The sequence below is a fragment of the Meleagris gallopavo genome, chromosome 1, assembly GCF_905368555.1.
Source record: "Meleagris gallopavo chromosome 1, MGAL_WU_HG_1.1, whole genome shotgun sequence".
Taxonomy (NCBI): Eukaryota; Metazoa; Chordata; class Aves; order Galliformes; family Phasianidae; genus Meleagris; species Meleagris gallopavo.
The window spans coordinates 152,706,575-152,734,423 of NC_139404.1; the positions used below are offsets into that span (position 1 = coordinate 152,706,575).

The 27,849-nt window shown below is 41.5% G+C and overlaps 2 protein-coding genes across 5 annotated transcripts in view; one reads left to right on the forward strand and one right to left on the reverse strand.

Moving 5' to 3' along the window:
• Positions 1–27,849, reverse strand: part of UCHL3 (ubiquitin C-terminal hydrolase L3) — a 252,357-nt gene that overhangs the window by 46,147 nt on the left and 178,361 nt on the right. The window contains exons 1-2 of one of the 2 annotated variants that reach the window (XM_085215737.1): positions 1,726–1,964; positions 1,533–1,544 (exon numbers count right to left, since the gene is read on the reverse strand). The exons of the other annotated variant lie outside the window; for it this stretch is intronic. Of the exons in view, the coding sequence (XP_085071863.1) occupies positions 1,533–1,544; positions 1,726–1,767 (54 nt within the window). The 5' untranslated portion in view covers positions 1,768–1,964. Of the gene's footprint in view, positions 1–1,532; positions 1,545–1,725; positions 1,965–27,849 lie in introns of those variants that run through there. 2 annotated transcript variants of the gene reach the window in all.
• Positions 6,893–24,566, forward strand: COMMD6 (COMM domain containing 6). Of its 3 annotated transcripts, XR_014880892.1 has the most exons (9): positions 6,893–7,040; positions 7,623–7,684; positions 8,555–8,620; positions 8,787–8,863; positions 9,413–9,581; positions 10,642–10,794; positions 11,633–11,722; positions 17,617–17,673; positions 19,013–24,566. XR_014880892.1 is itself a non-coding variant. In XM_003203272.4 (8 exons), exons 1-7 carry the CDS (start codon positions 6,992–6,994, stop codon positions 11,681–11,683), a joined length of 627 nt encoding a protein of 208 aa, XP_003203320.4. In that variant the 5' UTR covers positions 6,893–6,991; the 3' UTR covers positions 11,684–11,722; positions 17,617–24,566. The 3 variants fall into 3 exon arrangements, 2 of the variants coding, with proteins under 2 accessions (XP_003203320.4, XP_010727028.3); XM_003203272.4 differs by having other exon boundaries at positions 17,617–24,566; XM_010728726.4 differs by lacking the exons at positions 17,617–17,673; positions 19,013–24,566 and having other exon boundaries at positions 11,633–14,259.

The following is a 27,849-nucleotide window of genomic DNA, read 5'->3' on the forward strand; positions in this document are numbered from 1 at the left end:
GATTATTTCAAGACACGTTTGTAACTTCATCTGAATATCAAATTACTACCATTACTGTTTTAAACACAGGTGGGATATGAGTAACTGGTAACTAACAGTCCTGTTGTTATACAGTTTACCAATATAAAAATAAGACTAAAAAAAAAACATGATTAATGATGCAAAGTACACTCCAGTTTAATAGAGATCTTTAGTTTTTTCTTTTTTTCTTCTTCTTTTCTTCCCAAGAAGATATCCCTCAGTCTAAAATTCTAAATAACTACAACTGTTGCTCAGTTAAGGCTGGAAAGACACATTAAGAGAGAAAAATCTAACTTATCTAAAGATAAATACTAGCAAGAAAATCCTTGTGAAGCAAAATTCACATATCCATGATCCTCCACAATGAACTGATATCATCTGTCATGGATACAAAGCCTATGAGCAAAGGAGGCTTTGAGAAAAAGAACAGTTTCTTTAACATTCTTGTAATATTTTTTCCACATAGCAACAAGACAACTATAAGAGTTGGAAAAAAGTTACTTCCTCTTCCTCCTTGATTTCTAATGTACAGCTGATAAGACTTTGTTTGAACCACAATTAACTCACTCCAGCATCTGGAAAGTGAGAAAAAAGAACAGTAGTATTGCAATTTCTCTAGCACTTACTCATCATTATTTTCTTCTAAATTAGAATTTAATCTCTCAATTTCAATATTCTTTAAAAATCTGAATCAAGGAAAGTAAAGCTCACAGCAAGGGTTGCTAATTTTAACTCCAAGCTGGGATCAAAAAATTCTTTAGTTGCTCCACATCAGTAACAATATAAGAATCATAAAATTAGTTCTAAGAACGTCATCTTACTGCTGGAAGGTTCATAATCTGCAGCAAAATCAATAAGCCTGCTGAGATCAACATCTGACCTCTTGTTCTTGTTGAAAATATTCAGAATTAAGGCTGAGTGTAACGTAGGGCTACAGAATGAGTATTTTTCCTTCCTGTGTTCACAAAAGACTGTAAGTGCTGGATATGCCACATTTGCTTTCTCAAGTGTGGATTCTACAGTGCTGGAAAAACCAAGTGTAACTAATTATGCCGATATAGTCATGAGTAAGTGGAAATATGGTAAAATATATCATTTCTTATTGTCTGTCAAAGAAGAAGACTGCAACATGGCAATGTACGCAGAGCTATACTACCCCACAAAGTCAGCAAATGCATAACCAAAACTGGTATATAAACCTATAATAACGTTGTAACTTAAAAAAGGTAAGGCAAAACCCACCCTCAACCCATCCACATCAGGGATTACCATATGTTAACAGCCTGACCACTTCCCCGCTGCAGAACACACGTGTTCTCTGCACCTTTATCAAGGGTCCTTAACCGCACCGCATGCACACACAGCTTTCCCAGGAGACTCCCGAAGGCCCAGCACCAGAAGGCAGAAGCCCTCCTCTCGTTGAGGAGATAGGAACCTCTGCTACACGAAAATGAAGGGCGACGTGCCTGAGCCGCAGGGGAACAGCGCTACCTCCGACAGAAGACGCTTACCTGATTGGTGACCTGAAAAAAAAAGAAGAAACGGAGAGAGGTTACGAGCATAGTGGAGCCTGAGAGCTGGCACCCACCCCCAGCCACCACCACCCCACAGCCAAATCCAGCACCCCACGCCGCCACCCCCCCCTTCACAGGCAGCGCCCTTTCTCTCCGCCGCTACCCCCAGTCACCCTCCCGCGGCACTCACGTCGGGGTTGGCCTCCAGCGGCAGCCAGCGATGCGGCTCCATGGCGGCGGGTAGCACGATGCTAACAGCGCCCGGCGCCGCCTCGCCTCAGCACTGGCCCGGGGCCGCGCCACCCAGCCGAGCGAGACCGGGGAGAGCCGCGGGGGAAAGCAGCCCTCCCGCACCCCCACGCACAGCTCGCCCGCCCTGCCGAACAGCCAAGCGAGACGCCCCACAACCTGCTGAACGGCTTTCCCCGTGGATACTCCCGCACAACAACGGTCAGAAAATTTCCCTTTGACCCGCCCCTCGGCTCCCCCCGGCAATGGATTCTCCCAGTGGGACACAGGGTGGTGCCTCCACCGCCCCGCCCCGTGCTCCCTCCCTCTGGAACCTGCGCAGCGAGCGGCAGCCACGGGGGGACGCCCTAACGGCGCTGCGCCCCACAGCCGCCTCCCGCCCCCTCCGCTCAGAGAGGGCCTTGAGCCCGGCGGCAGCAGCTACTATTGGAACGGAATAGTATTTAAGGTCCCTTCCGCAGTTCCGTGGTTCCGTGTTCATCAGCAGGGCAAAGCCGTAAGAAAAGGAATGCGGAGTTGAAAAGAACAGTGTTTAAGAAAACACATTCGCAGAAATGCAGCAATCACAGAGGATGGTGGGACTTTTTAAAGGGTTCAAAAGGAATCTGTTTTACGGTGCACTCAAAGCAGTGGCAGCAAGTTGCCTCACTCCAGTAGTGAGCCCCATTTTCTCTTCTAAAGCTGTGAATCCTCTCAAGTCTTCCCACCTCAGAAGCATGTATGGTCTTCTTGCCCTTTTGGCTAAGATCAAGTGAAGTATAATACAGGTAGATGGATGGAGTGCTGGTAGCCAGGTGCCTACCTCCTGCCCTCTGCTTGGAGCACTGCCAGCAGGCAGCCAGTGGGAGGCAAGAAGCTGTAAGAAGAAAAAGCAGCCACACCAATGTCCTTTCAGTGGACTGCAAGGGAACTGCCACCTGCTCGTCATCATGGGGTCAGAGTGCTTGAGAGAACAGCTGCACATTCATTTCATAGGGTGGATGCCTGGAAAAGCTTTTTATGATAGCCTTAATCTGGACTGCCAGGCCCATCCAGCTTTCACTGCCATGAAGAGATTCAGAGCAGCAGGTGCCAGTGGCTGAGCTGTGTTTATGCCCAGATTGAGCAGACAGGGTGTAGCAAAGAGATGCTGTGCCAGTTTACAGGCAAACCACAATCCCACAAGAGCAAGAGGGAGTATAATGAGAGCAGTGTAACTCCGGAGACAGAGTAGCAAGGTAACAGGAGGCCAGGAGAGGCAGGGGTTCTAGACACCACACAGCTGAGGCCCTGGCATTGGAGAAATGCAGCTGGTACCAGAAATGCTTTCTGCCTTCTGTCTGAAGAGCTATATGCAGAACTTCATGTAGTTCTTTAGTGAGAGCTGATGTAAATAGTGCCCTATTCTGTACATTACATTTGTGAAATGGAGTAAATTACCTAGTTTTTATTTTACCCTTGTTACTAGTAAGCAGAACTATTGTTACATGCCTGTGCCTGAACATTCTCTATTGACCTATAAATAACATCATAGTGCATCTCTTTAGCAATCCAGTCTATTGCTGGCTCATAGGATTTGTCTCTTTCTATACAAAGTGTCTGCTCACATTAAGCTCTCAGTCCTTTTCTAGCTAGAAAATGGGCCTTTACTCTCAGTTTGCAGTCACAGCCATTACCTATCTTCCTCTGCCACACAAAAGCTTCAGAAATTATACTTACAAAAGGCAGAGCTGTCTAAATACAAGTTAATACTGTGGATGGACTGACTACCTGAAATCATTAAATACTTAACCACCTTCTTCTCCAAATTCAAAGAACTATGCATATGTTTGCAGACAATACTGAATTAGAGGAGCTGTTAACTCCCTGGAGAACAGAGAAACCTCACAGAGAGATCTTGTCAAATTGGAGGGCTGGGAAATCAGCAAGTGCATGCAGTTCAACAACAGCAAGCACTGGATTTTGCATCAGGATATCCGTATGGACTCGGGGCAGGGAGCTGGAGAACAGTCATGCAGAAAGGGATGTGGGGGTGCTGGTTGACAGCAGTCAGCAGTGTGCCCTGGCAGCCAAAAGGGAGAGCCATACTCTGGGATGCATCAGGCCCAGTGCAGCCACCAGGTGAGGAGAGAGGTTGTCCTGCTCTGCTCTGTGCTGATGTTGCCTCACCTTGCAGGTGAAGCTCTACAATAAAGTGCACGTTTGGGCACTACAATCTAAGAAGGATATAAAGCTATTAGAGAGCATCCAAAGGAAGGTGAAGGGTCCAAAGAGCAGGATGTGTGAGGAGCAGCTGAGGTCTGTTCAGGCCGGAGCAAAGGAAGCTGAGGGGAGGCCTTGTGGCAGACTACAGAATGGCATGGAGCTGCATCAGGAAAAGGTTCTGCACCAGAGGGTGCATGGGTACTGAACAGGCTCCCCAGGGCAGTGGTCATGGCACTGAGCTGCCAGAGTTCAAGGAGCGTTTAGACAATGCTCTCACACATAGGGTTTGGATTTTAGGTGGTCCTCTGTAGAGCCAACAGTTGGTCTTGGTGATCGTCAGTCCTTTCCAAATGAGGGCATTACATGATTCTGTATCTATGAAAATAATCCCAAAACAAATCAAATTTTCAGCAAATGATTTGGAATGATTCTATAATTACCAAACCATCAGCACATTCAACTTCACATTATTTCCACATCTTGGAAAGTGAATGAAAAATAACAAATATTAGTCATATTGCTAAAGGCACTAGTGAGAGACTTGATTAAATTGTAATATTAATAGCGTGTAAACTTCAGCAGATAACATAGAAAAGTATTTAATAGTTAACTAAATTAAGAACAAAAAGATTGTTAAGTCATGTCCCAGCTATCACAGGCAGATCTTACCTGCATGAACATTGCAAGTGTTGTGACAGTCATGAGGTCATAAAAACACATATTTATAAAAAATATTTGGACACTTTAATTAGATACTTTAAAAGGGAGAGGCTACGTACCATAATGTATAAAGTTCATAAACACACATATCGTGTTGCACAATAATTTCCTGTTGCTTGAAATATATTCTAAATTATTTCATTTAAATTTACTGGAAATAGATAATTTTAAACTAGGCAGCAATACTGTGCGACGAGGTACATTTTACTCATCAGTCACAAACAGTCTTACTGTGGATCTAACAAAACTGTAGCATTGTAACATAGAAAAAAATGCTAAAAAGTAAAACTGATTACTAGGAAAAAAATCTAAGTATATTTACTATTGTTAAAAGCTGGCACTGTTGAAGGATCTGTGTTGTTTTAGGGTTTCACTTGCATGCTAAACTTACTGCATTCAGCGGGCAAACATCACTAAAGATGGCTCTAGCTGCAGTTTTATAAAAAGTGTCTATTTTCCCATTGAACTGAAGACCCAATTGACCTACGCAAATCATTAGTGGACTGCAGTTCACTCACAGATGAACAGATTCAATGATCCACCTGCATAAAGTGTAGTTGCTTGATGTATCTGTAACAAGCCCAGTACACCCTATGTTCTGCACACAAACTCAATAGGACATGATTAATATACCCAATACTGTTAATTCCTGGAGAATACAAACAAAACCCAGTGCAGGTTAATAACAAACTAAATGGAATTAACAGCCTGCTGCATCAACCATGTGTGATTTGTGCAGAAATCGCCTCACCAATCTGTTCCCGGGAAGATCATGGAACAGATCCTTCTGGAATATATGTTGAGGCACATGAAAAACAAGTAGGTGATCTGAGACAGACAGCATGGCTTCACCGAAGGCAAATCATGCCTCACCAATCTGGTTACCTCCTATGATGGAGTGACGATATCAATGGACCATGGAAGGTCAACTGATGCTATTTACTTGGAATTGTGCAAGGTTTTTGAAGTGGTCCCGCACCACATCCTTATCTCTAAAGTGGAGAGATACAGAATCAGAGGAGATTATTCAGTGGATAAGGAATTAGTTGGAAGGTAGCAGCCAGAGGGCTTTGGTAAATGGTTCTGTGTCCGGGTGGAGGCTGGTGGTGAGTGGTGCCCCACAGGGGTCTGTCTTGGAACCTGTTGGGATCTTTATCAGTGACACAGATGATGGGATTGAGTGCATGCCCAGCAAGTTTGCTGATGATACCAAGCTGTGTGATGCAGTTGACACAATAGAAGGAAGGACTGCCACCCAGAAGGACCAGGAGTGGCTTGAAAAGTGGGCCCATGTGAACCTAATTAAATTCAACAAACCCAAGTGCAAGGTTTTGCACTTTCGTCGTGGCAATCCCTGATATTTGTACTGACTGGAAGAAGAACACATTAAGAGTAGCTGTGCTGAGAAAGACACAGGGGTCCTGGTAGATGAAAGACTTAACATGAGCCAACAGTGTGCACTTGCAGACCGAAAGGCCAACAGTATCCTGGGCTGCATCAACAAAGGGGGGTCAGCAGGAAGAGGGAGGAGATTGTCCTTTTTTACTCTGCCCTTGTGAGGCCCCATCTGGAGTACTGTATCCAGGTCTGGGACCCCCAGTACAAGAAGGACATCAAGGTGCAGGAGCAGGTCCAAGGGAAGGCCACAGAGATATTCAGAAGGCTGGAGCACCACTCCTACAAAGACAGGCTGAAGGAGCTGGGCTTGTTCAGCATGGAAAAGTCTGGGGAAACCTCACTGTGGCTTTCCAACACTTAAAGAGAGCTTATAAAAAGGAGGGAAATCAACATTTTACATGGGCAGATAGCAATAGGACAAGGAGGGGGAAGGAGAGGTTGAATTAAGAGGGGAGATTTGGATTAGATGTCGGAGAAATTTTCACTGTGACAACAGTGAGCTGCTGGAACAGGCTGCCCAGAAAAGCTGTGGATTTCCCTCACTGGAGGTGTTCAAGAAACATGCAGATATGTCATTAAAGGACATGGGCTAGTGAGCATGGTGATGATGGGTTGGCAGTTGGACTAGATGATCTTAGTGGTCTTTTCCAACCCTAACGATTTTATGACTCTAGGAGGACCCCAAGCTCCCTCCCCATGCCTGCCCTGAGCTGTTGGGCGACGCCCAGGGAGCAGGAGGCTGAAGAGGCGCCAACACACAAACCCCACCCTCCCAGAGTCTGGCGCTGAGAAAACAGCGCATGCTTCTCAGCCGCCTGCCTCGCTCCGCACCCGTCTCGCTCGGAGCCAATCAGAGCGCCGAACGCTGTGTGGCGGAAGTGGGTTCTCGTCGGAATCGCGGTGCTATGGCTACTGGCTCTGCTGTGCTGCTGACGCGAGCTCTGGAGGCGCTGGGTGAGGGGACTGGAGCTGAGGGGAAGTGGGAAAGAGCCCAGCCCCGGGTCTGCGGGTTAGCGGGAAGACTGGCTGGGGGTTCCTAGTTCTCGGTGGGTCGCGCCGATGAGAGCCTGTTCCTCAGGTAGCGGTGCGGCCTGTTTCCAAAGGGCCCTGGGGAGCCTGGTGCTCCTCCAGCGGCTTACAGGGGGTGTCTGCTGCCGGGAGGAGGCCCGGTCAGGGTCCCTCTTTCGGCTGCGGTGAGCTGAGCTCGGGGGCAGCAGTTCATTGCTGCTGGTCCTCAGTGCCTGAGAACAGCTCTGGGCCTGCCCGGCTTTCGGGGAAGTTTTTGCAGAAGGGGACTTTTTGTTTGACAGTAGGGCTGACAAACTGTGCAATTGCATAGGCTCTGTTTGGGACTCTGAGTTATCTGTCATTCCCATTCTTGATCTGTTAATATAACTCAGGATAAAGTCCGTTAAATAAAGCTCTGCTCTTGAGGTAAATAAAACCATGCAAGCCTATGAATTCTACAAAGATGAGTTATTACTAATAACTAAGTCAAGGGACTTGCTTCTGGTCACTACTGTTTGTGTCTTTCAGATGTCGGTGGTGGTGCAGCAGATAAAATTAATTTGATACCTCAAGACTTCTTTGCAGAACTAGTAAGTAGAACAGTAACGGGGATATGGAAGGGTTTCAGGCACACAGACCCCAGCAAACCTCCTTCAGCTTGCTGCTTTCTGCATGTTGCAAAGTGGACCTTATGTGTATATGACATAGGTTTACGTGAAATAGACCAGTCCTGCCAGAGCAGAGGAATGGCTTAAAGTTTGTTTTCATTACAGAAGACATTTAAGGTTTTGGTTTTGTTTGTTGTCTTAATGAGATGTAAAGCTTGATAGTCCAGAAAAAAATTCAGCTTCTCTGTATCATAAAGCATTGTGCACTTGAAGAAGAAGGCTATTCATTAGTATGAAAATGGCATATTAAGAAACAAAATGTGAGGTAATACTGAAAAGTTTTGAATTAGTTGATTTTTCTTGGGCTTGATTTTGATTTCAGTTGCTTACATGATCTTATTTTTCGTTTTCTATTTAATACTTCATCCTGTTGTCCATTTTTATGTCAGCCAGTTTTCGTTGCTGTTGTAATCTCCAGGTATTAAAATGACTATTTACAAGGGTGAATAGTGATAGAACAAGGGGGAATGGAATGGTTTTAAACTGAGACAGGTGAGGTTTAGGTTAGATATTAGGCGGAAGTTTTTCACTCATAGGGTGGTGGTGCAATTGAACAGGTTGCCCAAGGAGGTTGTGGATGCCCCATCCCTGCAGGCATTGAAGGCCAGGCTGGATGTGGCTCTGGGCAACCTGATCTAGTGGTTGGTGACCCTGCACATAGCAAAGGGGTTGAATCTAGATGCTTTTTGTGGTCCTTTTCAACTCAGGCCATTCTATGATTCTTTTCAAACTTGCTCATCTAGTTAATTAAAACACGCTTTGAAAATATTTTCAAATTTATTTTCTTTGCAGTGTGAGCAGATAATTCAACATCTGAACCATAAGATTCCAGGTGTAAATACAGTTGAAATGTGTCAGGTAAGTTTGGATATTAGCACTTAAAAGCAAACATAATAGTGGTATGTATTGTGATGTATACATTCTGCAAGTCAAATTATTTGTGTGTGCATATGTATGTATTTATAAGAAAATTTTTAAACTCAAAAGTTGTTACCACTTAATTATTTGATCATCCTGTCTTTAGAGACTGCAAACATCTGGGATTGAGGTTAATGTTGGTGACCTGGCAAAAATAACTAACACTGTGTCCTTTTTGTTTAGGTAAGCACACAGTAATTTATATTTTCCTTATCTTTTTTTTTTTTTTTTCCCTTCATAGTAACCTAATAGCAGTATTACAACGTAACATCCAAAGCATGTATGAAATAAAATGATTTGGGAAAAGGGCTTAGTTTGTGTTCATAAGGTTAAAAAAGTGTAGTACCTACATACATAGACTCAGTAACTACAAAAATAGACAGGAAATTGTTCTTCTTAGAACCTGTCTGTAAGCTTTGGAACCAGAGTGTTTTTCTCTCTCTTTTTATTTTTTTTTTGCTTGATATTTTCATGGGAGTTAATTGAGTAGTGCTTTTTGCGGCCTTTCCTCTAGACTCACTGCCTTTTCATTTGGGAGTTTATTGCATCATTTGACTCCTGTTAGTGCGAATTATACCATTGCCTGGAGGTCCTTAAATACCTCTTGGTGTTTCTTAAATTGCTTCTAAATGTTTAATTAAACTGCTACATTTCAAAGTTAATAATACTGGTGAATAGTCTTAAATTCTTGGAGAATTAAACAGATATGGTGTTGTTTGGATTTTCCTATAGCACAGCTGCCAGGAACAATCTTTCTACGGAGGAGCTCATCACTGCCTTGAGCAGCACAGTCAACACGCTGCCTAAACATGCGATACAGGTTATTCGTCATATATGGAATGAGCAGGGCAAATCTGTTGGTGTGTCAGAAGATAAAGGAAATATGACCACAGTGGGCCAGGTAACTAGACAATACAGTGCATTTGAATAATGATTTTTCAGAATTGGCAGTGCTTCATTGTGCCTTTTGTATTGTCAAGCACAAAGCAGTATCTTGATTGCCCAGAAGCTATCTGTGCGTTGCCAGATTTTTGACAAGATAGAGAAGTATATACAATAAAGGACACTGAAATCCTGTCTCATATTTCTTCTTGGATGATAAATAAACATTTCATAGTGCTGTTAGGGAAGGTGAGTGGCAGTTAGTATAGCAGACAATAGTACTAGCTATTTATGTAAATAGGTCTTAAATGTTATTTGAATTATTCTTTAGAGTTGATAGCATCAGCACTTGAATTTGTTATTCTTTGTCTCCCTTAAGTTTAAGCTTTATTTTAAAGATACCTTCTGCCAATCTCCAGCATTTCTTTTATTTGTTAAGAAAATAAGTGTTCATATGCATTTTGAGATTTTTCTTAACACCAACAGTTAGGAGTATAGAATTAGAAAAAATAATGAGAAGAAGAAATCTTTGTTTGAAACTGGATAGTAAGCTTCTGAAAGCTCACCTTACTTCTTTGTTAAATACTTCTATCTGTTATGAAAGGGTAAAAATGATAACTGATGCAGTCTGAAATGTGTTTACAATGTTCTTTATATAAAACAGTTACTGATAGTTTCATTTTTTTTTCAGTTATTGCTTCTGTAAAATTTTTGTGTACTCTGAGGTTTTTCTCATGTTTCCATTTGATTTAGAAGATTCTAAATAGAACATGTCAAAAAACACAAATGATATACAAACCAAGTGAACTCTGTGACTTAAGCTTCTATTCCTAAAACTTCTTGAATATTGTAAGTATTTTACAAAGTGAAATAGATTAAGTGAAATGAATTATCATTTTTCTTTCCACTACTAAAGGGAACAGCAGATCAGAATAATATCTGACTGTGTATGTTTATTTCCTATTTGGATATGGACTCTGAATATCCTATATTGTCTATCAAAGCATCTGACCAAAACTATAGCAATAGTAGGCTAGATTTCTTTAGTACTCTTTCCGATAATTTTTTTTTCTCTGCAGTTTGTAGATATTAAATGGAAACTGGGAGTTGCAATGAGCTCTGACACCTGCAGGTCTCTGAAGTATCCGTATGTCACGGTGACGCTAAAAGTAGCAGACCCCTCAGGACAAATAACCAACAAATGTTTTGAAATGACAGTCCCACAGTTCAAGGTCTGTAATCCTGTGTCATCCCTTGTCATTTGATTCAGTCCTGTTGGTGACATAGTTGTGAAAAAGCAAATGTGTACTTTATATATACTTGTCGTGCTTACTAATATGGAAACTGAAAGACTAAACACGAAATAATTGTTTAAAATACTGACGTACCTATTTTGTGGCATTTAATTCTGCGCCACTTAGCCTAAAATTTTAATTCAGCAGCAGTTTGTTCTCTTACACTTTGGCTTAGCAGAAAAGGCAGATCTAAAAGTGTCCTCAATTCCATCCCTCTGCCTTACCAAAAACGGTGAGTATTCTGATTCTGTGAAATTGCTAACCTCAGGTTAAGTCCTGGCAGTTGGACAGAAGGGAATTTAAGGAAGGTATTATGAATTCTTAAGTGTTCTGAAATCTTGTATTCCATCTGGTTGAAACCTATTTCATAGTTTGCTATTCAGCTAATATGAGAAAGGGATGCTTGCTCTGTGGGAGAAATATGGATTATTTCAATTGGGAATAGAAGTGTTTGCCTGAGAAGTATTTAGGTTTTGTTTTGTTTTTTTCTTTTGCGGTTTAGCAGTTATTTCAAGTGTTTTCCCATAGCATCTTCTCCTATCAGTAAGCACAGCCATACAAATAATCCATCATACGTACAACTGAATAGTTAATGCATCCAGATAACAACCATCTCACAAAAAGAAATGTTCAAACTTCCAGTTCAACGTGCAGATTGTAACTGGAGAAAGAACGAATGTGAGAAACAAAGTGATTTTGCCTAATGTGGTAGTTTGCACTTAAGTTCAGGCTTTTCTTTGTGCAACTAAAATTTACATTAATTCTTGCATTTCAGAACTTCTTCAGACAGTTCAAGGAAATGGCCGCTGTTCTTGAAACAGTTTGAACAGAACTGTTACTGAAATTTTTGAGAGATTTGTATCAGGTAAACTTCCTGTTGCAAAGGACATATAGTGCCATTGTTCAGCAAGGCATGTATCCTTATCCTTTTGATGGGTATTTGTCACAGTCATCCTTACATAGCTGTGAAGTTTTCTTCACTTCTGAATACTTGAAGCCAATTCTGTTTATAAAATGATCAGCTTGGTTCATCCTGATAAACGAAAGATCAGGCTCTGTACAGAAAAATGCCACTGTAGACTTTTTACTCACTGAGAGTGAAAAACTACATTTAAGAAATACAGAAAGATGTGAAAATGTTAATTTGACTGAGAAGATACTAAGAGATGTTAATGTGGGATTTACACAGTTTGGTCTGTAAAATTGAGATGTGGTTGGAATCAACAGTAATATTAACTGTGTGGAGTATATGAAATTACACATGGCAAGAATAGAATTATTCTTGAAGAATAGCAATGTCAAGTAATTAATTGCAGGCATTTGCACACCAGGTTTCAGTTTTCTTTTAAATGGAGTATGCACTTGTCCTAGTGGCTTGACTATTTTGAATACTTACTTCTCACCACCCAAATTTCTGAAAATTAAATTTCCCTGGAAACCTACTTTTTTCTCTGAAATGAAGCCTGGAGGTTAGTTTCAAATATAGGAAGAAAGTTGAATTTAATTCCGGTGCATTTTAATGTGTTTTTTCCTCTGCATTTAATCCAGCTCTAATCTGTGGCAGTCTGCTTGATGTTCTTCTTAGCAGCCTGATCTCTGATTAAATTAAAATATTGATGTGGCTGCCTCATTCTGTGCTCTGAACTAGAAAAACGGGGAAGAGGCTTAAAAGTTCAGGTTAGTGCATTAGTCATACACATCAGAGAAATGACTATACTAAAAGTCAACAAGTGTTTGGCAGGAGTCTGGTGGACTGTGTTGCTTTCTCACGCAGAAAATGTCCTAACCAGTAAAATTTTGACTTTGATTCTGAAGGCGAATGGGGACATTTTCAAAGGGAGAGTGAATAAATGTAGTATGCTTGCATTTCATTTTTTCTTCTGTTTAACCTTTAAAACTAGAAATATAGCGGGGTTTTAAAAAACACTACTGTTGCATTTCAAGACTTGCTGGTGATGTAGTAAGGCAGATAAATCTGAAGAGAGACAATTCACGCTGATAAGCTGCTGGAATTTATGCCGTGGCTTCAGACTAAGAAGCAGTGTTTTGGGACAGATCTTTACATAAGAACATCTGCCTTTTCTAATGCACATAAATAGTTTATTAACTTTTCTTAGAAGCTGGCTGAACATCAGTGATGCAAGTTTTGCCCACCTTTGTCTCATGAAAATGGACTGCAACACAGAGCAGACTGCAGTTCTTCCTATACACTCCCACTCTATAAGCATTATGCATAGTACATAAAAACAGTACTTGGAGTTACTTAGATCTCAAATAAATTAAACATTGTTGTCTTTAACAAAAGACAGTAGAAGCTTTGGCCATCAATCCTTCCTTTGTGCTGCAGAAGTCAAAGGTATTTGCTTCATGGCAGGGGAGAGCAGAATGTTTTTCTATTGACCCTGTCAGTAGAGTGCCACAGGGTGGCAAACTGGAAGTCTTATCCTCAGGCCTTTTCCCTTATCAGATTACAAGGTTTGAACATGGTGCAAAAAATCGTCTCTGTGTATGGAAAAGTGATATGAGCATCTGATATTTTTCATTGTTTACTTTTTTTGAAGTTGAAATGTAGGTCTTCTGTAGCCAGAAAATATTGTAATGCCGTAGCCTAGTGAATTAATTGGCTTTAATCACTGTAAGAATTCCAGAACTTGTTGTTTGTGTTTTTATTTTGTAAAGCTGGAGATTACAAGTACTTCCATTTGTTCTAGTGCACTTAATTTTTCATATAGCTGGAAAAATTTGTGCCTTCTCTAGAACTGGATGGAAGATTTAGTTTAGTTAGTCTTAGCTTCTAGAAACAGCAGTTTAGTACATTCTGAAAGATGATGAGGAAAAGTTCAGTTACCATTCTTGTTTGGCCCGTAACCAAGGGGGAAAAAAACAAAAAACAAAACAACAAAAAAAGCTTCTGAAGAGTGTAACTGTTATGTTTTTTTCAAATTATATGTTCCAGATGTATTAATGAATATTTTTGAAGCATCGTTGCACTCTTATCAAGTTGGAGGGCTGGGTGGAAATTGCCTAGGCATGTGTGATACGCCAGCACAACTGTCTGAGAATTTTGAGGTGTTCGTGAACACCTAGGAGGTGTGATTAAAAGCTGGCTCTGTACTCAAACTTGTTTGTCCTGATCAGTATCTGTAGGAATTCCTATACTGAGTAATGGAAGAACTACGTATTTTATTTTAAAAGCGAATACTTGGCAGGTTAGCAATATGAACGTGTTTAAACAAGCTCTTGAATTGTTTGTTGACATGTGCAGGAGCCAGATCTTTTCAAAGAGAATTGGATGTTCCTGATGTGTTCCTAATTGTACTTGTTGATTGAGACAAAATTGTTTAACACATATTTTTGTAAGTTCACAAACATTCATTAAACATAGAGGTAACAAAAATAAAAGATGGTCTGTTTTTTTGTTATAAGCCTACTGCATGGAAGTCTGTCTCTTAAATACTGGAGAAAGTCTGAATATATGAAGAAAGGTTGAGGGAACTGGGCTTGTTTAGCCTGGAAAAGAGAAGGCTTCAGGGAGGCCTCATTGTGGCCTTCCAGTACTTGAAGGGAGCATATAAACAGGAGAGGGAATGACAGTTTATAAGGTGCATAGTGATAGGACAAGGGGGAGTGGTTTTAAACTAAGACAGGGAGACTTAGGTTAGATATTAGGAAGAAGTTTTTCACTCAGAGGGTGGTGACGCTCTGGAACAGGTTGCCCAAGGAGGTTGTGAATGTACCCATTCCTGGAGGCATTCAAGACCAGGCTGGATGTGGCTCTGGGCAGCCTGGTCTAGTGGTTGGGGATTGAAACTAGCTGATCATTGTGGTCCTTTTCAACCCAGGCATTCTATGATTCTATGATACTGCTATAGGTAAAGTTAAAGACCAGACTATGTCTAAGCTTCTTTCCTTATTAAGTTAGGATGAGGTTCAGACAACTGCAGTCATTCTGTCGGAAAGTGGTAATGTTGCTGAGAAGTATGTGCAGGCTGTAAGGAATATTTGTATCAATTACAGCTAGACAAATGCTATATGCACTGCATACAAGTGGGTTTCTTTCCTTATGTGTATTTAGGACACAAATGTGCAGTTTTTCTTTTCAACGATTTCCCAGAACAGGGTAAGAGGAAGGAAAATGGAGAGAAGAAAGGGTATTACCCAGTAAACAAAACCAAGGGAGGGACTAATGAAGGAATCTCCTGGCAACAGCTCTGTCTTCAGTGTGTGTGGCACTTTTTTTTCCTGCATTATTTTCAAACACACCAATCCCTTTGTTATTTACTATACAAACGAAAAAAAGCTCACAGAAAGGATAAATGACTCCAGTCGTTTCTGTGCGCTACTGCTGTATATATTTAGCTGCAGGTCACGGCCAATGGAAAAACTGTGTATAAGTCACTTGGTTTTTGCTTCCAGTGAATTGTGCTGGCCATTCTTTAACCGTGTTTCAGAAGTATGTTCACAGTGAACAAGGTTATTTACCTTACCCATCCCCCTTTATTACTAATAATCTTTTTTTACTTTTCTGTTTTCAGTTTTTTTTCACTGCATTTGTATCCTGGGAGTTACGCTAGCTTTGACCCACTAAAAATAAAAGTAGAGAGATGCTCTGTGGAGAGAAAGAACTGTTTCTTCTTTCTGTTTGCTCTCTTCCTTAGCATATGAGCGCTTTATTACCCTCTTACTGTGAGTACAAGGAGAGGGCAGTTTCCAGCACTTTACAGAAAACGGGGTTATTCTGCTTAGCTTTTGCAAGTACCAGAACATTGTAAAGAATTGCTTGAGTCATTTAATCTACCTGCAGAAAAAATGCCCCATCTTTTGAGAAGTATTGCAGCAGCTGAGGGACTTAAAGTTCAACAGCCCCTATCCTATCCAATACTCTGTGGTTGACTTTTTCCCTTTTTCTTCTGTAGTGACACTAATTTTACAAATATCATACGATTCTTGGTGGCACTGCTAGCTTAATGGACCCTCAGTTTGTTTAGGAATTTGACTCTATGCAGGTTGGTGTATGATGTTCAGAGTGCCTAGAGCTAGGTGTAGTATTCATGGTATGTTGCTTCATTGCTCCCTTCTTAATGCCTATAGGAGGCACTTCATAAACAACTGAATTTGTCACTGTGGACTTTTGTTCAAATGTTTGCTTCTACCACACGGCACTGTCGATACATATTTATCCACCTTTTCTCATAGCACTGGAGTTGTGCATGGGATTAGTGGGATGATGGTTGGCACTTTGGTATGCCCAGTTCTGGATTTTTGGGAAGACTTTGACTGTTATAGAGACTTTCTTAGAGGAAGGTGGAAAAGTGAGCTGCCATTTTAACTGAGCTTCTGGGACATGTCTCTACTCAGGATCTTGTGTTATTGAGAAAGTAATAAAGCTGAGGCTGCTGCCGATCTTCTTAGAGATGGCTGATTGTGTTTCTTCTTTGCCCCAATTTTGTCCAGTGACAGATTACATTTCATCTGACTTAACTATGAGAACTGCTTCTGTCCATTATGTGTAGGTGCCAGCTTCCAAATATTGTTAGTGTTTACGTTACAAAATATGTTTATAAGCTGGGTATTTCTGTTTCAATTTTGTACTTCACATACTTAGTTTTAAGACAGTAACCTTTATGTGTGTAAAACAAAGGGAGAATTCTATTACTTGATGTAATGCGTGTTTGTTATACAGTGTTGTTTTTTAAGATGAAATTATAGCGTTGGTCACAAGGTGGCACTGCTACATGCAGTCTTAGTAATCTTTTGGGAGTGTGACAAGGGGGTAAAGATTTCTTGTTCTCTGCTTATAATGTAAACTACATACTCATTTTATTGTAATTTCCATGCTACTTTTTGCATTTTATGGAAGTACTTAACTTTTGCGTTAATTAACAAATTAAAAAAAATTTCCAGCAACACAAAGAAATTTCAGCTTGTTACTAATAACAGAATTACATTCCATACATTCTGTATTTGCAGTAGCTCAGGACAATAGTTTTTAATTCTACATTATACTTCTGCATTATGACTTGCTCTTCAAATTGTATCAAATTATGATTTTACTGAGATCTATTATAGTTTCATTTTTCTTTTGTGTATATATGTCTCTCAGATTTTTCTAGACCAGTATCTTGTTCATAGAATAATGACTGGCATTTTTCTATTCAAAGTTTTCATGCATTTTAACCACTCTAACATTGTTCCTCCATATTTTGTTATGTAGCTTTTCAGTGTTTTTATGCCATTTTCCTTACTAATGTGCTTCTCAGCCATGCAGGTCTTTGTATTGCTTAATTCCATTTCTGAATTACTTCTGAATCTGAAAGGTAATATTCTGATGTTTCTGCCACTACTGAATTTGGTAGCCATTTTTCTGGTTTGTTAAAGGGCCAGAATTTCAGCATTCCTGGTGTCTAAGGTGTATGTTTTTAAAGAAAAAAAAAATTCACCTGAGAGCTAGGACACATTAAAGCAAAGTGAGCTTTTCTCTTCTGAACTGGTAAGTAGTAGATGCTGTAGCCATGCATGAAGCTTGAGAGAGGTGCTTAAAAGTTTACATTGGAAATGAGGAATGGAATTGTCTCACCTGAATCACTGGTGTGCAGTACTGTTCTCACAGTTGAGAATGTGGGAAGAGGGGAGATACTCAGCAGTTGACAGAGTCAAGACAACAGATGTTGATTTACCTACAGTGGAGTCAAGGAAGACTAAAAAGAGAATTAAGAGATTCCAATCTGTTCTCTGCCCTTTTTTTTTTTCTTTTGGCAGCTACATTGACACTGTTCTTGGTATTGTGTTGAGACTGCAGGTGTCCTGTATTTCATGGTAAGCTTTACCTTATCTCACCAGATATACAATTGAGTTATGAAGTAAGATTTTAGTGTTGGTACAGTGTTGAAGTAATAAGGGCATTTGCATTTTCCTCTTGAGTAAATAAAATTTGTGACAAATTGTGATAAAATATTGTGATAAAATATTGTACAATCAATAGGTGTACAGAGGTTAGGCTAAATAGGATTATCACGGTGGGAAAAATAATAAATGGAAAATACTCACCAATGCTCTGCTTCTTCTACTACTTGAACATTGTGCCTAGTGCGCAGACGCTGTCTCCCCCAAATCAGCTACTAACTGGGCAGCTTGTTGAATCACAGCCTCTGAGGCCACCAGGGGGTTTAATATGGAAACTAAGGACCCATAAAGATGGGAAGGGGCCTGCTATAAGATAAAATCTCGCATACCTGCTGAAAACCTTACCATATCTGGGCTTTTGAACAAGTCTTCATATATTCGTGAGGCTAAGTAGGATTATCACGGTGAAAGATAATAAATGGAAAATGCTCACTGATGTTGTAGGCTCGCAATAAACTCCACAAGGACCAATCTCCAGAAAGAGATCCTTCCTCAGTGGCAGTCAGCACTTAAATGGGATCTAGGAGAGGTGGAGTCAGGCTCCACTCCTTCCAGTGGCACAGGTGAATTGCCTTCACCTGTGCTCTCGCAGCTGACTCATTGTTTGCCTCAGGTGGTCAATCAGAGGTTCAGGCTGTGATCAACAGTTCTGATACATATATAAAGTCAAATTGCTCTTGTCTTCCACAGTATCTCTTCTTTATTGTTTCTGTACTCCATCACTGATTTGTTAACCTTTCTGTCTTGTGATTTATCCTTCGATATGTGGAATAATCTTAAGATAAAAAAATGACAGTAAGTCCTACTGTCTATGTCTGAGGAGATGAAGGTAATGAGGATCAATTCCAACTCATGTAGAGAGGTGGGGTTAATCAGGAAAAGTCAGCTCCACCAGCAGATACTCTCTTCTTCCTCCTTTTCCCCACTTAAGTGTATTTCCTCTTCATGTACGTATAGATATATGTATATATGTGTTGGTCCCACTTCCAGTAGGAAAGTAAACATCCATTACATAAAAAGAGAAATAATTGGGATTCTGGAAGTTCCTACTGTGAAAGTTGTTCTGTCTGCTGTAGTAACTAGCTTTGCAATTGGCCAAGCTGCTAGCAGACACCAAACTGTATCGAACAGTGGGGAAAGAAAATAGCTGAAAGCACGCTGATCTGTGTCATGGTTTTATGATTTTTGGTTATTGATATTCCACATCATACCATCATGTAGTGCACTGAGAGTTAAAGAATTAATGCTACAGTTCCAGGCACCGGTCTGGAAGAGAAGAAGAGCTACATCTCCTGGAAGACTTTGCATTCAGAGAGGAGATATAACCCCTGGCAAGGTCACCTGATGTCCCTTTTTCCTTTAGCTCTCTTCCCTGCTTCTTGCCTCAACTGCGCATCTCACCTCAGCGTATGGTGAGGCTTTCAGTTCTCAGACATTCTTTCTCTTATTATATTTATTTGGTTCAATTCTAATTATATTATAGTGTGTTATCCTGCATTCCGATACCATATTTAGTAAATTAGTTTTTCTCCTCAGATTGTTGCCACTGTTTTAAATTATTTGGGGTCCCCTGTTTTTCCAGAGGCATGGATCTGTGGATCCCTCCACCCCACTAGTCATGGAACTGGGTGAAACCAGCCCATAAACCGTTTGACATTCTTGGTGGAGAATGCAAGCAGAGGCTGCTTTTTAACTTTTAGAAAGAATCTCTCTGCTCTTGGAGAGTTTCCTTGGGAAAGTTTATCTGTTTCACAGGTGCTCACTAAAAAACTTGACTTTGAAAGTCCAGGCAGACTGTCAGTATTCTGGGATATTTGTAAACTTTGAGCACTGCTATCTTTCTTCTGTAAAGAGGAAAAAAAAATGATTCTATTTTCTCTTTTACAACTGTTTGCAGAGGGAGTTGCTAATTCTACAGAACTTGTGGTTTTTAAACAGCTCCCAGTCTCTTCCTTGAATCCTTTATGCAGTTTTTGAATGCTCATCCAATGATTATGATGATCAGTCAGTCTCCCTGAATGTACTGCTCATCATCTTACTCAGTATTTGTATTTATCATATTTTGAGGAAGGCTTCCCCAAAACCAGAGAATACTGAGTGGCAGGGAGAGTGGAGAGGTTTGGGAGAGAATTTAGAGTGTTGGACATCTTTGGTGTCATGGAACTTTACTCCTGAACACCTGACAGACCCTGAGAGCTTAAACAGATATTTGAGACAGGGATGTTGTGGCTCAGGCTGATCTGAGGAGGCACAGATAATTTGGGGCCTGGCTAATGCTTATCAGGCCTTATTCAATACTATCCCAGAGAGGGAGTTTCTGAAATTGAGAGAGAGTCTCCATGCTGAAAGAGAGTGTCTCAGAGCTGATAGGGAGAATCTCCAGGTCCAGAGACTCTATTTCTCCAGGCTGAAAGAGAGAGTTTTCAGGAGAGTCTCTGAGCCGAGATGGAGAATCTACGTGTTGAGAGAGTTTCCTAGTTAGGAGAGAGAATCTCAAAAACTGGCAAGAGTGTCTCCGAGCTGAGAAAGAAAGTCTCCAAGCTGCAGGGGAAGATCTCCAAGCTGAGAGAAAGTATCTCCAATCTCGATGAGACTCCCTTCAATCTAAACTCAACAGCTTTCAAACAGAACGAGACACCCTCCAAACTGAACAAGACAGCCTCCAATCTAAATTAAACAGTTTCCAAAACAAACAAGTTCAACTTCAGTCTCAATGAGTCATCCTTCGAGCTGAACGAGACTTCCTCTTAACCGAACAAAACAGACCCCGAGCTGAGCTGGAAAGTGAGAGCATTGAAACTGACCAATCTGATCAACCACAGGAGGCACCAGAAACAATGTCAGTTGCCCCTGTAAGAGGACTGAAAATGAAACTAAACTAACTTAGAACAGAAGAAAGGGGAGAAGTAGAAAGTAGAGAAAGCAGACACTGTAAGAGAAGAGGAGGAAAGAGGTCCAGAGGAGTAGCTCCGAGATCCAGGTGAACCGCCACTGAGTCCAGGGGAAAGGCCCTCAGTAAGATTACGGTCACTAACACTCAGGAGGGCAACAAGAAGTCCTGAAAGAGTAGGAGGTGAGCAAGACATTGTTACCATTACTGATCGATCTCTGAAAATGAATGAAATTCAAGGTCTGAGAAAAGACTAATCACCAATGTTGTGACTTGGAAAGCTGCTATGGTCAAATGTAAGCACACGAGACTTGAGATTAAGGAGAAGTTGTGGGGGAACTAGAATTTACTTGGTCTGCATCACGTATAGAAACTGCAGAGTCCACAGAAATTTACTATCATAAGTATATTATTTTTCAAAGAGTCTTCATAAACTCTTTTTCAAATAAAATGTAATATTCCTTTTTACTGGATTCAAACTCTGCTATGCCAGAAAGCTTCCTTGGGTAACTATTAAATAGAAACAACAAAAAAAAAGGATTTGTTTCTCAATCAAATGCATTTTTGGTGAGGGCAAATAAAATAATGCATAGTCTGTTTCAGTCAGTGCAACAGTGACTATCAATTACACTTACGGAGATATATGTGGAAGGTTCTTCAGGTTTTACAGATGTTGATGTTTTTTAGCTAGGAATTATTTTCTTAGGAACTTCGCTCATTCCAGTTCCCTTAAATCTATTTTGAAGTGGTTCGTGTAGGCAGAACAGATTATAACTTGTCATTACAATCAAAAAAGATTAGTGCAACTTGAGCAATACCCCAACCCCCAAATCAGATTAATTTTTCATCCTTTTTTATCGTGTACAAATTGTAGCAAATGTTTCCTGTTATTGACTTGTCTCAAAGTTTTGGTAGCGCATTTTAAACTATAGCTATATATATCCCGTGAAAATTGAGTACTTTTACTATTTCTACTTACACAACAAATAGAGAAGGCACCAGTTTCCTCTGGCAGCTAAAGCTTAAAGCCTTGGTAATATATTCAGTCTACTGAACTCAGTTTCTAATGTTGAAATTTTATTTCCAAGAATTAATTCATTCTTATCTTCAAATAAGAGTGGGCGATTTAAGTTAATAAAGTGTTGTCTAAAATATGGGTGTATCTCAAAACTTAGTAAAAGTCAAATGAAACTTGACTGGTAAAAAATAATGTGAATACAGCAATGGACAAAGGGAGTTAAGTGACAGCATTTTTGGAAAAAAAATAGGATATGACTAAATTCCAGTTATAGGATATATTTCTGAAACATTCTACTCCAAGGTGGCAGAAGTTATGCATAAATTATAAGATTGTGAAATAAAGTCTATGCATGTTCTAGTAACAATTTTTCTGCAATTAAAATTGTTGCTGAAAGCTTAAGAGGATGGATAATTACTGGTAATTAACAGTCTGATTGTGTGAGGTGCTGAGGTCTACTCCACACTTGAAGAAATTACTGAAAATCATAGAATCACAAGGTTGGAAAGGACCTACAAGATCATCTAGTCCAACCATCCTCCCATCACCATTGCTACCACAAGCCTCTAAACCATATCTTGTAGCTCCTCATCCAGACACCTCTTGAACACTGCCAGGGACGGCGACTCCACCACCTCCCTGGGCAGGCCATTCCAGTGCCTGACCACTCTCTGAGAGAAAAAGTTTCTCCCTATGTCTAATCTAAACCTCCTCTGGTACAACTTGTGACCATTTCCTTGGGACCTGTTTGTTGCCTGGGAGAAGAGGCCAAACCTCTCCTCATTACAACCTCCCTTCAAGAAGCTGTAGAGTGCAATGAGGTCTCCTCTGAGCCTCCTCTTCTCCAGACTCAACAATCCTAGCTCCCTCAGCCACTCCTCGTAAGACTTGTGCTCCAGACCCCTCATCAGTTTTGTTGCCCTTCTCTGGACACGTTCCAGGGCCTCAGTGTCTTTCTTGTAGTGTGGGGCCTAAAACTGAACACAATGTTCAAGGTGCAGCCTCACCAGTGCTGAATACAGGGGGATGATTACCTCCCTGCTCCTGCTGGCTGCACTATTTCTGATGCAGGCCAGGATGCCATTGACCCTCCTGGCCACCTGGGCACACTGTCAGCTCATGTTCAGCCGAGCATCAACCAACACCCCCAGGTCTCTTTCTTCTTTACATTCATCCAGCCACTGAGCCCCAAGCCTATAGCGCTGCATGAGGTTACTGTGGCCAAAGTGCAGGACCTGGCACTTGGCCTTGTTGAACGTCATGCCATTCACCTCAGTCCAGTGATCCATCTTATCTAGATCTCTCTCAAGGGCCTCCTTATCCTCAGACAGATTGACACTACCTCCCAGCTTGGTGTCATCTACAACTTAATGATGGTACGCTCAGTCCCCTCATCTAGGTCATCAGTAAGGATATTAAACAAGATGGGCCCCAGTAACGATCCCTGGGGGACACCACTTGTAACAGGTCACCAGCTGGACTTAACTCCATTAACCACCACCCATTGGGCACAGCCCTCTAGCCAGTTCCTTACCAAAGAAGGGTATATCTGTCCAGGCCACGGGCAGCCAGTATTCTCCCCAGAAGAATACTGTGAGAGACTGTGTCAAAGGCTTTGCTAAGTCTAGGTAGACTACATCAACAGCCTTTCCCTCATCCACCAGTCTGGTCACCCAGTCATAGAAGGAGATGAGGTTGCTCAAGCACGACCTGCCTTTCATGAACCCATGCTGGCTGGGCCTGATCCCCTGGATGCCATGCACTTGCTGTGCGATCTCACCCAAGATGATTTGCTCCATTACTTTCCCTGGTGCTGAGGTCAGGCTGACAGGCCTGCAGTTCCGCACATCCTCCTTATGGCCCTTCTTGAAGATGGGAGTCACATCGACAAGCCTCCAAACTTCTGGGACCTCTCCAGACACCGAGGAGCACAGGTAGATGGTGGAAAGCGGCTCGGCAATCACTCCTGCCATCTCCTCAGCACCTGAGGGTAAGCCTGTCCGGTCCCATGGACTTGTGACAGTCCAGATGGAGAAGGAGCTCTCTAACCGTCTCCACCTGAATCACTGGGGGCGTATTCTGCGTAGCATTCCAGACTTCCAGATCAGGGCATAAAGTGCCCTGAGGATAACTGATCCGCCTATTAAAGGCAGATGTATAAAAGGCGTTGAGGACTGTGAGAATCCTTCTTTGTTTTTTTTACTCAAAGCTTGCTTCCTGAGGTATTTCTTGTGATAAGACTCTGATTGATTTGTTGAGGAGCCAAATGATGGGTGTTACCATGTGACAATAGACATCACTTTGGGAACATTTGAAAGCCCCTTCCTCCAGTGCTGCTTGCCTCGGGAAGAGGGTGCTAAGGACAGTTTACTGGCAGAAGATCTAACCTGTGACCAAATGACTCCTGTTTGCTATGGGAGACTGGGGGATAATACCATTGTATCCTGTGAAGGCAAGATACAAGTGGGCGTCTCCCTGCTCCCTCTTATCTGCTGGCAAGGCCAGGAAGATAGGAGCAAAGGAGTTCCCTGCGGAGATCCCAAAGCCAGAAGCTGCCACTCCAGAGATGGCTGACTCGACCACTTTGAAAGCATTGAAAAGGGACCATCATCCCCATGGTCGCCGTGGCCAGTGTCGTCATTGCCATCGTCGTTGTCAACAGAACAACAATGCCCGATGACTCACCACTACTGAAGATCAAAGACTGAACTACGAACCACGCTGGATCCATGGTGGTGACTATCTCCCTCTTGCTGCCTACAGAGACTCCTTGCTGCTTCTTTTCTATCTTTTCTACCGCTCTCCTTCCCTTCCCCATTACCCTAATTCATAATAATGTCCGCCCTCCCTTTCCCCATCTCCCTAATTAAGATTTATAATAAACTGGTCGGACCAACATTTGAACCGTTGTTTCTTAATCTCACGCCGGGTATATAATATTAAAAGAACCTCATCTCCCTCCTATAAATTGGAGGCAAGGACCTCAGCCTTCTCCTTCTCCTCAGTGGTCACATTCCCTGCTACATCAAGTAAAGGACAGAAATTCTCCCTGGTTCTTCTCTTACCGTTGATATACTTATAAAAGGATTTCTTATTCTCTTTTACTGCAGTGGCCAATCTGAGTTCAAGTTGGGCTTTTACCTTCCTAACTTCTTCCCTGAATACCTTAGCAACCTCTTTGTAATCTCCCGAAGTCGCCTGTCCCTTCTTCTGGAGGACACAGACTCTCTTTTTCTTCAGGAGTCTCAACAATAATTCCCGATTCATCCACACTGGTCTTCTTCCCCTACGGTTCGCCTTACCTCAGGATCACTCTGTTCTTCTGCCTTTAAGATTTCCATCTTGTGGAGCGTCCAGGCTTCCTGGACTCCTTTACCCTTAAGGAGTGACCCCCAAGGGACCACTGTGACAAGCGTCCTGAACAGGTCAAAGTCCGCCCTCTGGAAGTTCAAGCTAACAGTTTTGCCAGTCAACCTTCTTACATCTCCCAGAATAGAGAATTCTACAATTGCATGTTCGAAATTGTGCCTGCTTACCATTTTTGCAGATCTAAATCCTTTAACACCAGCAGTGAAATGATGATCCAGATATGATAGATGAAATGGCTGCTTTGTTGGTGTACAGAAACAATATGAACAAAATGCATATGCAAAACAAAGGAGAAAATACGCTCATCTAAAATACCTAAAATTCAGGTTCCCAAAATAGGGTTGGAGGAGAATATTTTTGTTCTCGCTGCTGTTCTTCTGTTTCATAGTACTTTTTTTAATAATACCTCACTCATCTTTACTCTACTCGTAAAACTCTAATTGCAAGCATATCAATTCCAGAATGTTCAGAGGCACAGTTAACTGTGTCCACACTTGTTCACTTCAATAATGTACATTATTTTGAGAGATCTAATGTGAATCTAATCTTGACTGAGGAAGCCACCAGAAGCTAGTGGCAGATTATCAACAATTCAGAAAGCTGACTGGTGATCTAGTCAGTGATCTGACCAGGGGAACGTGTATTTGCAGCACACTGTTTGGCAAATGTTGAGCATAGTAATTTATCTACTTTAGATCTTATAGAAGAAATTTTACTTTGAATTTTATAATTAGGTTCCAGAAGCTTGGTTAGTAATCAAATAGAAAATGAAAACATTTATGGTATCTCATCAGTAGCTTTATAAGTCATGTCTCTGCACGGGTACTGCATTTATGCTTTTGTTTTTTTGGGATGACATGGAGAAAAGCTGCTCTTTCATTAAGGATGAATGCGACCTGGACAGGCTGAAGAGTTGGGTGGGGAGGAACCTTATGAGGTTCAGCAATGGCATATGTAGAGTCCTGCACCTAGGGAGGAATAACTGCATGCATCAGTGCAGGTTAGCAGCTGACCTGCTGGAAGGGAGCTCTGCTGAGAAGAACCTAGATGTCCTGGTGGATAACAGGTTGGCCGTGAGCCTTCAGTGTGTTTTTGTGGCCAGGAAAGCCAATGGTATTGAGGGAGGTGATTCTCCCCATCTATTCTGCCCTGGTGAGGACACATCTGGACTAATGTGTCCAGTTCTGGGCTCCTGAGATCAGGAAAGACAGGGGGCAACAAAGATGATTAGGGGCCTGAATCATCTCCCTAAGGAGGAATAGCTGAGAGACCTGGGACTGTTCAGCCTGGAGAAGGCTGAGGGGGGATTTTATCAATGTTTATAAATATCTAAAAGGCAGATGACAAGTGAATGGAACCAGGCTCTTTTCAGTGGTACTTACTGACAGGAAAAGAGGCAACAAGGACAAACTGGAACACAGAAAGTTCCATCTGGATATAAGGAAGAACTTCTCTATTTTGAGAGGAACAGAGCATTAGAACAGGCTGCCCATAGAGGTTGTGGAGTCTGCTTCTGTGGAGATATTCAAGACCCATCTGGACATCTACCTGTGCAACCTACTGTAGGGAACCTGCTTTAGCAGGGGGTTGAACTCAATCATCTCCAGAGGTCCCTTCCAATCCCCACAATTCTGTCATTCTATGCATTTTCAAAACTGCAGATAATGACTACGGAAATTTGCTTACTTTTGAGTACCAAAGTTTTTGGTACTGGGCTATCAGAATCAGGCAGTTGAGGTGATAATAGTCAAAGAACTAGAGGATGATGTTTTTGTTACCATTATAATTTTAAACACTAGGGGAGAAGTTACATGATGAAATATGAAAGCATAAAAGTTGAAAAGCCTTGCTTTTAGGCAAAGGAATGCCATGATGAATACAACATTAATTACGAAGTTTAATTTCAAGGAGCATGAAATCTTATGACTGAAATGAGAAAAAGGGAATATTTTCAAGAACCAGAGAACTGAGTTTCCCATGGAACACTATTGGCAAGATGAGGGGATAAAGACATGGTCAGATTAAAGGGTAAGAAAGAAATGACAAAGTAAGTGGATAAAGATAATGGATGGCTAATGGGATTAATACGAAGAATTAATTCGGAGAGACATACAAAAGCTGAAACAAGAAGAAAGTATGACTGTTTGGAATAACATCTGAGAATTGTATTTTGAAGACAGTTAAAGCATGAATGAGTATATAGGGATTCTTTTAATCTTAAAAGGAATTTGTATAAAGAATTAGATAATAAAAATAAATTAGATAGATCAAAATAACCAGATCTCAAATCACTCAAGTGAAGGAGAAACCAAAGACCTCTACCTAACTGGCATATTGGTGACAATTTAAGAATTTCATTTGCCACATTTCGTTCCTCACAGCTTTCCCTCACAAAATAGAAATCATAAAATTCAGTGGTATATTATAAAAGACACAAAAGCCATGTAAAATCCTTGCACTACAAGGCCTGAGGGCGTTTCTCTGCAGCTTTAGCGTAAATCCAGTGTTGGGTTCACATCCCTGGTAGTTTAGATTTGTCAGTGCACTCAAGTGCCTGCACTTCAGGCTCATGCTTGGGCTGATTCACTGACTCACTACTTGCCAAAGGAGCAAGCAGTCCTACTGCCCTCCTCACCACACGCTTCTCTCTCCGTTTATTTAGTGCTGGCAGCGGTGGCTGTGCAAGCGCTGTCACTTGCATTTGGGGCAGCTCACAGAGCTGGGCCGGCAGGAAGTGAGCAGTTTGTTACTGCATTAAACACGTACCAGTGAATAAATGGGTCTTCTCCAGGTGTGCCGTTGGAGCATGGTG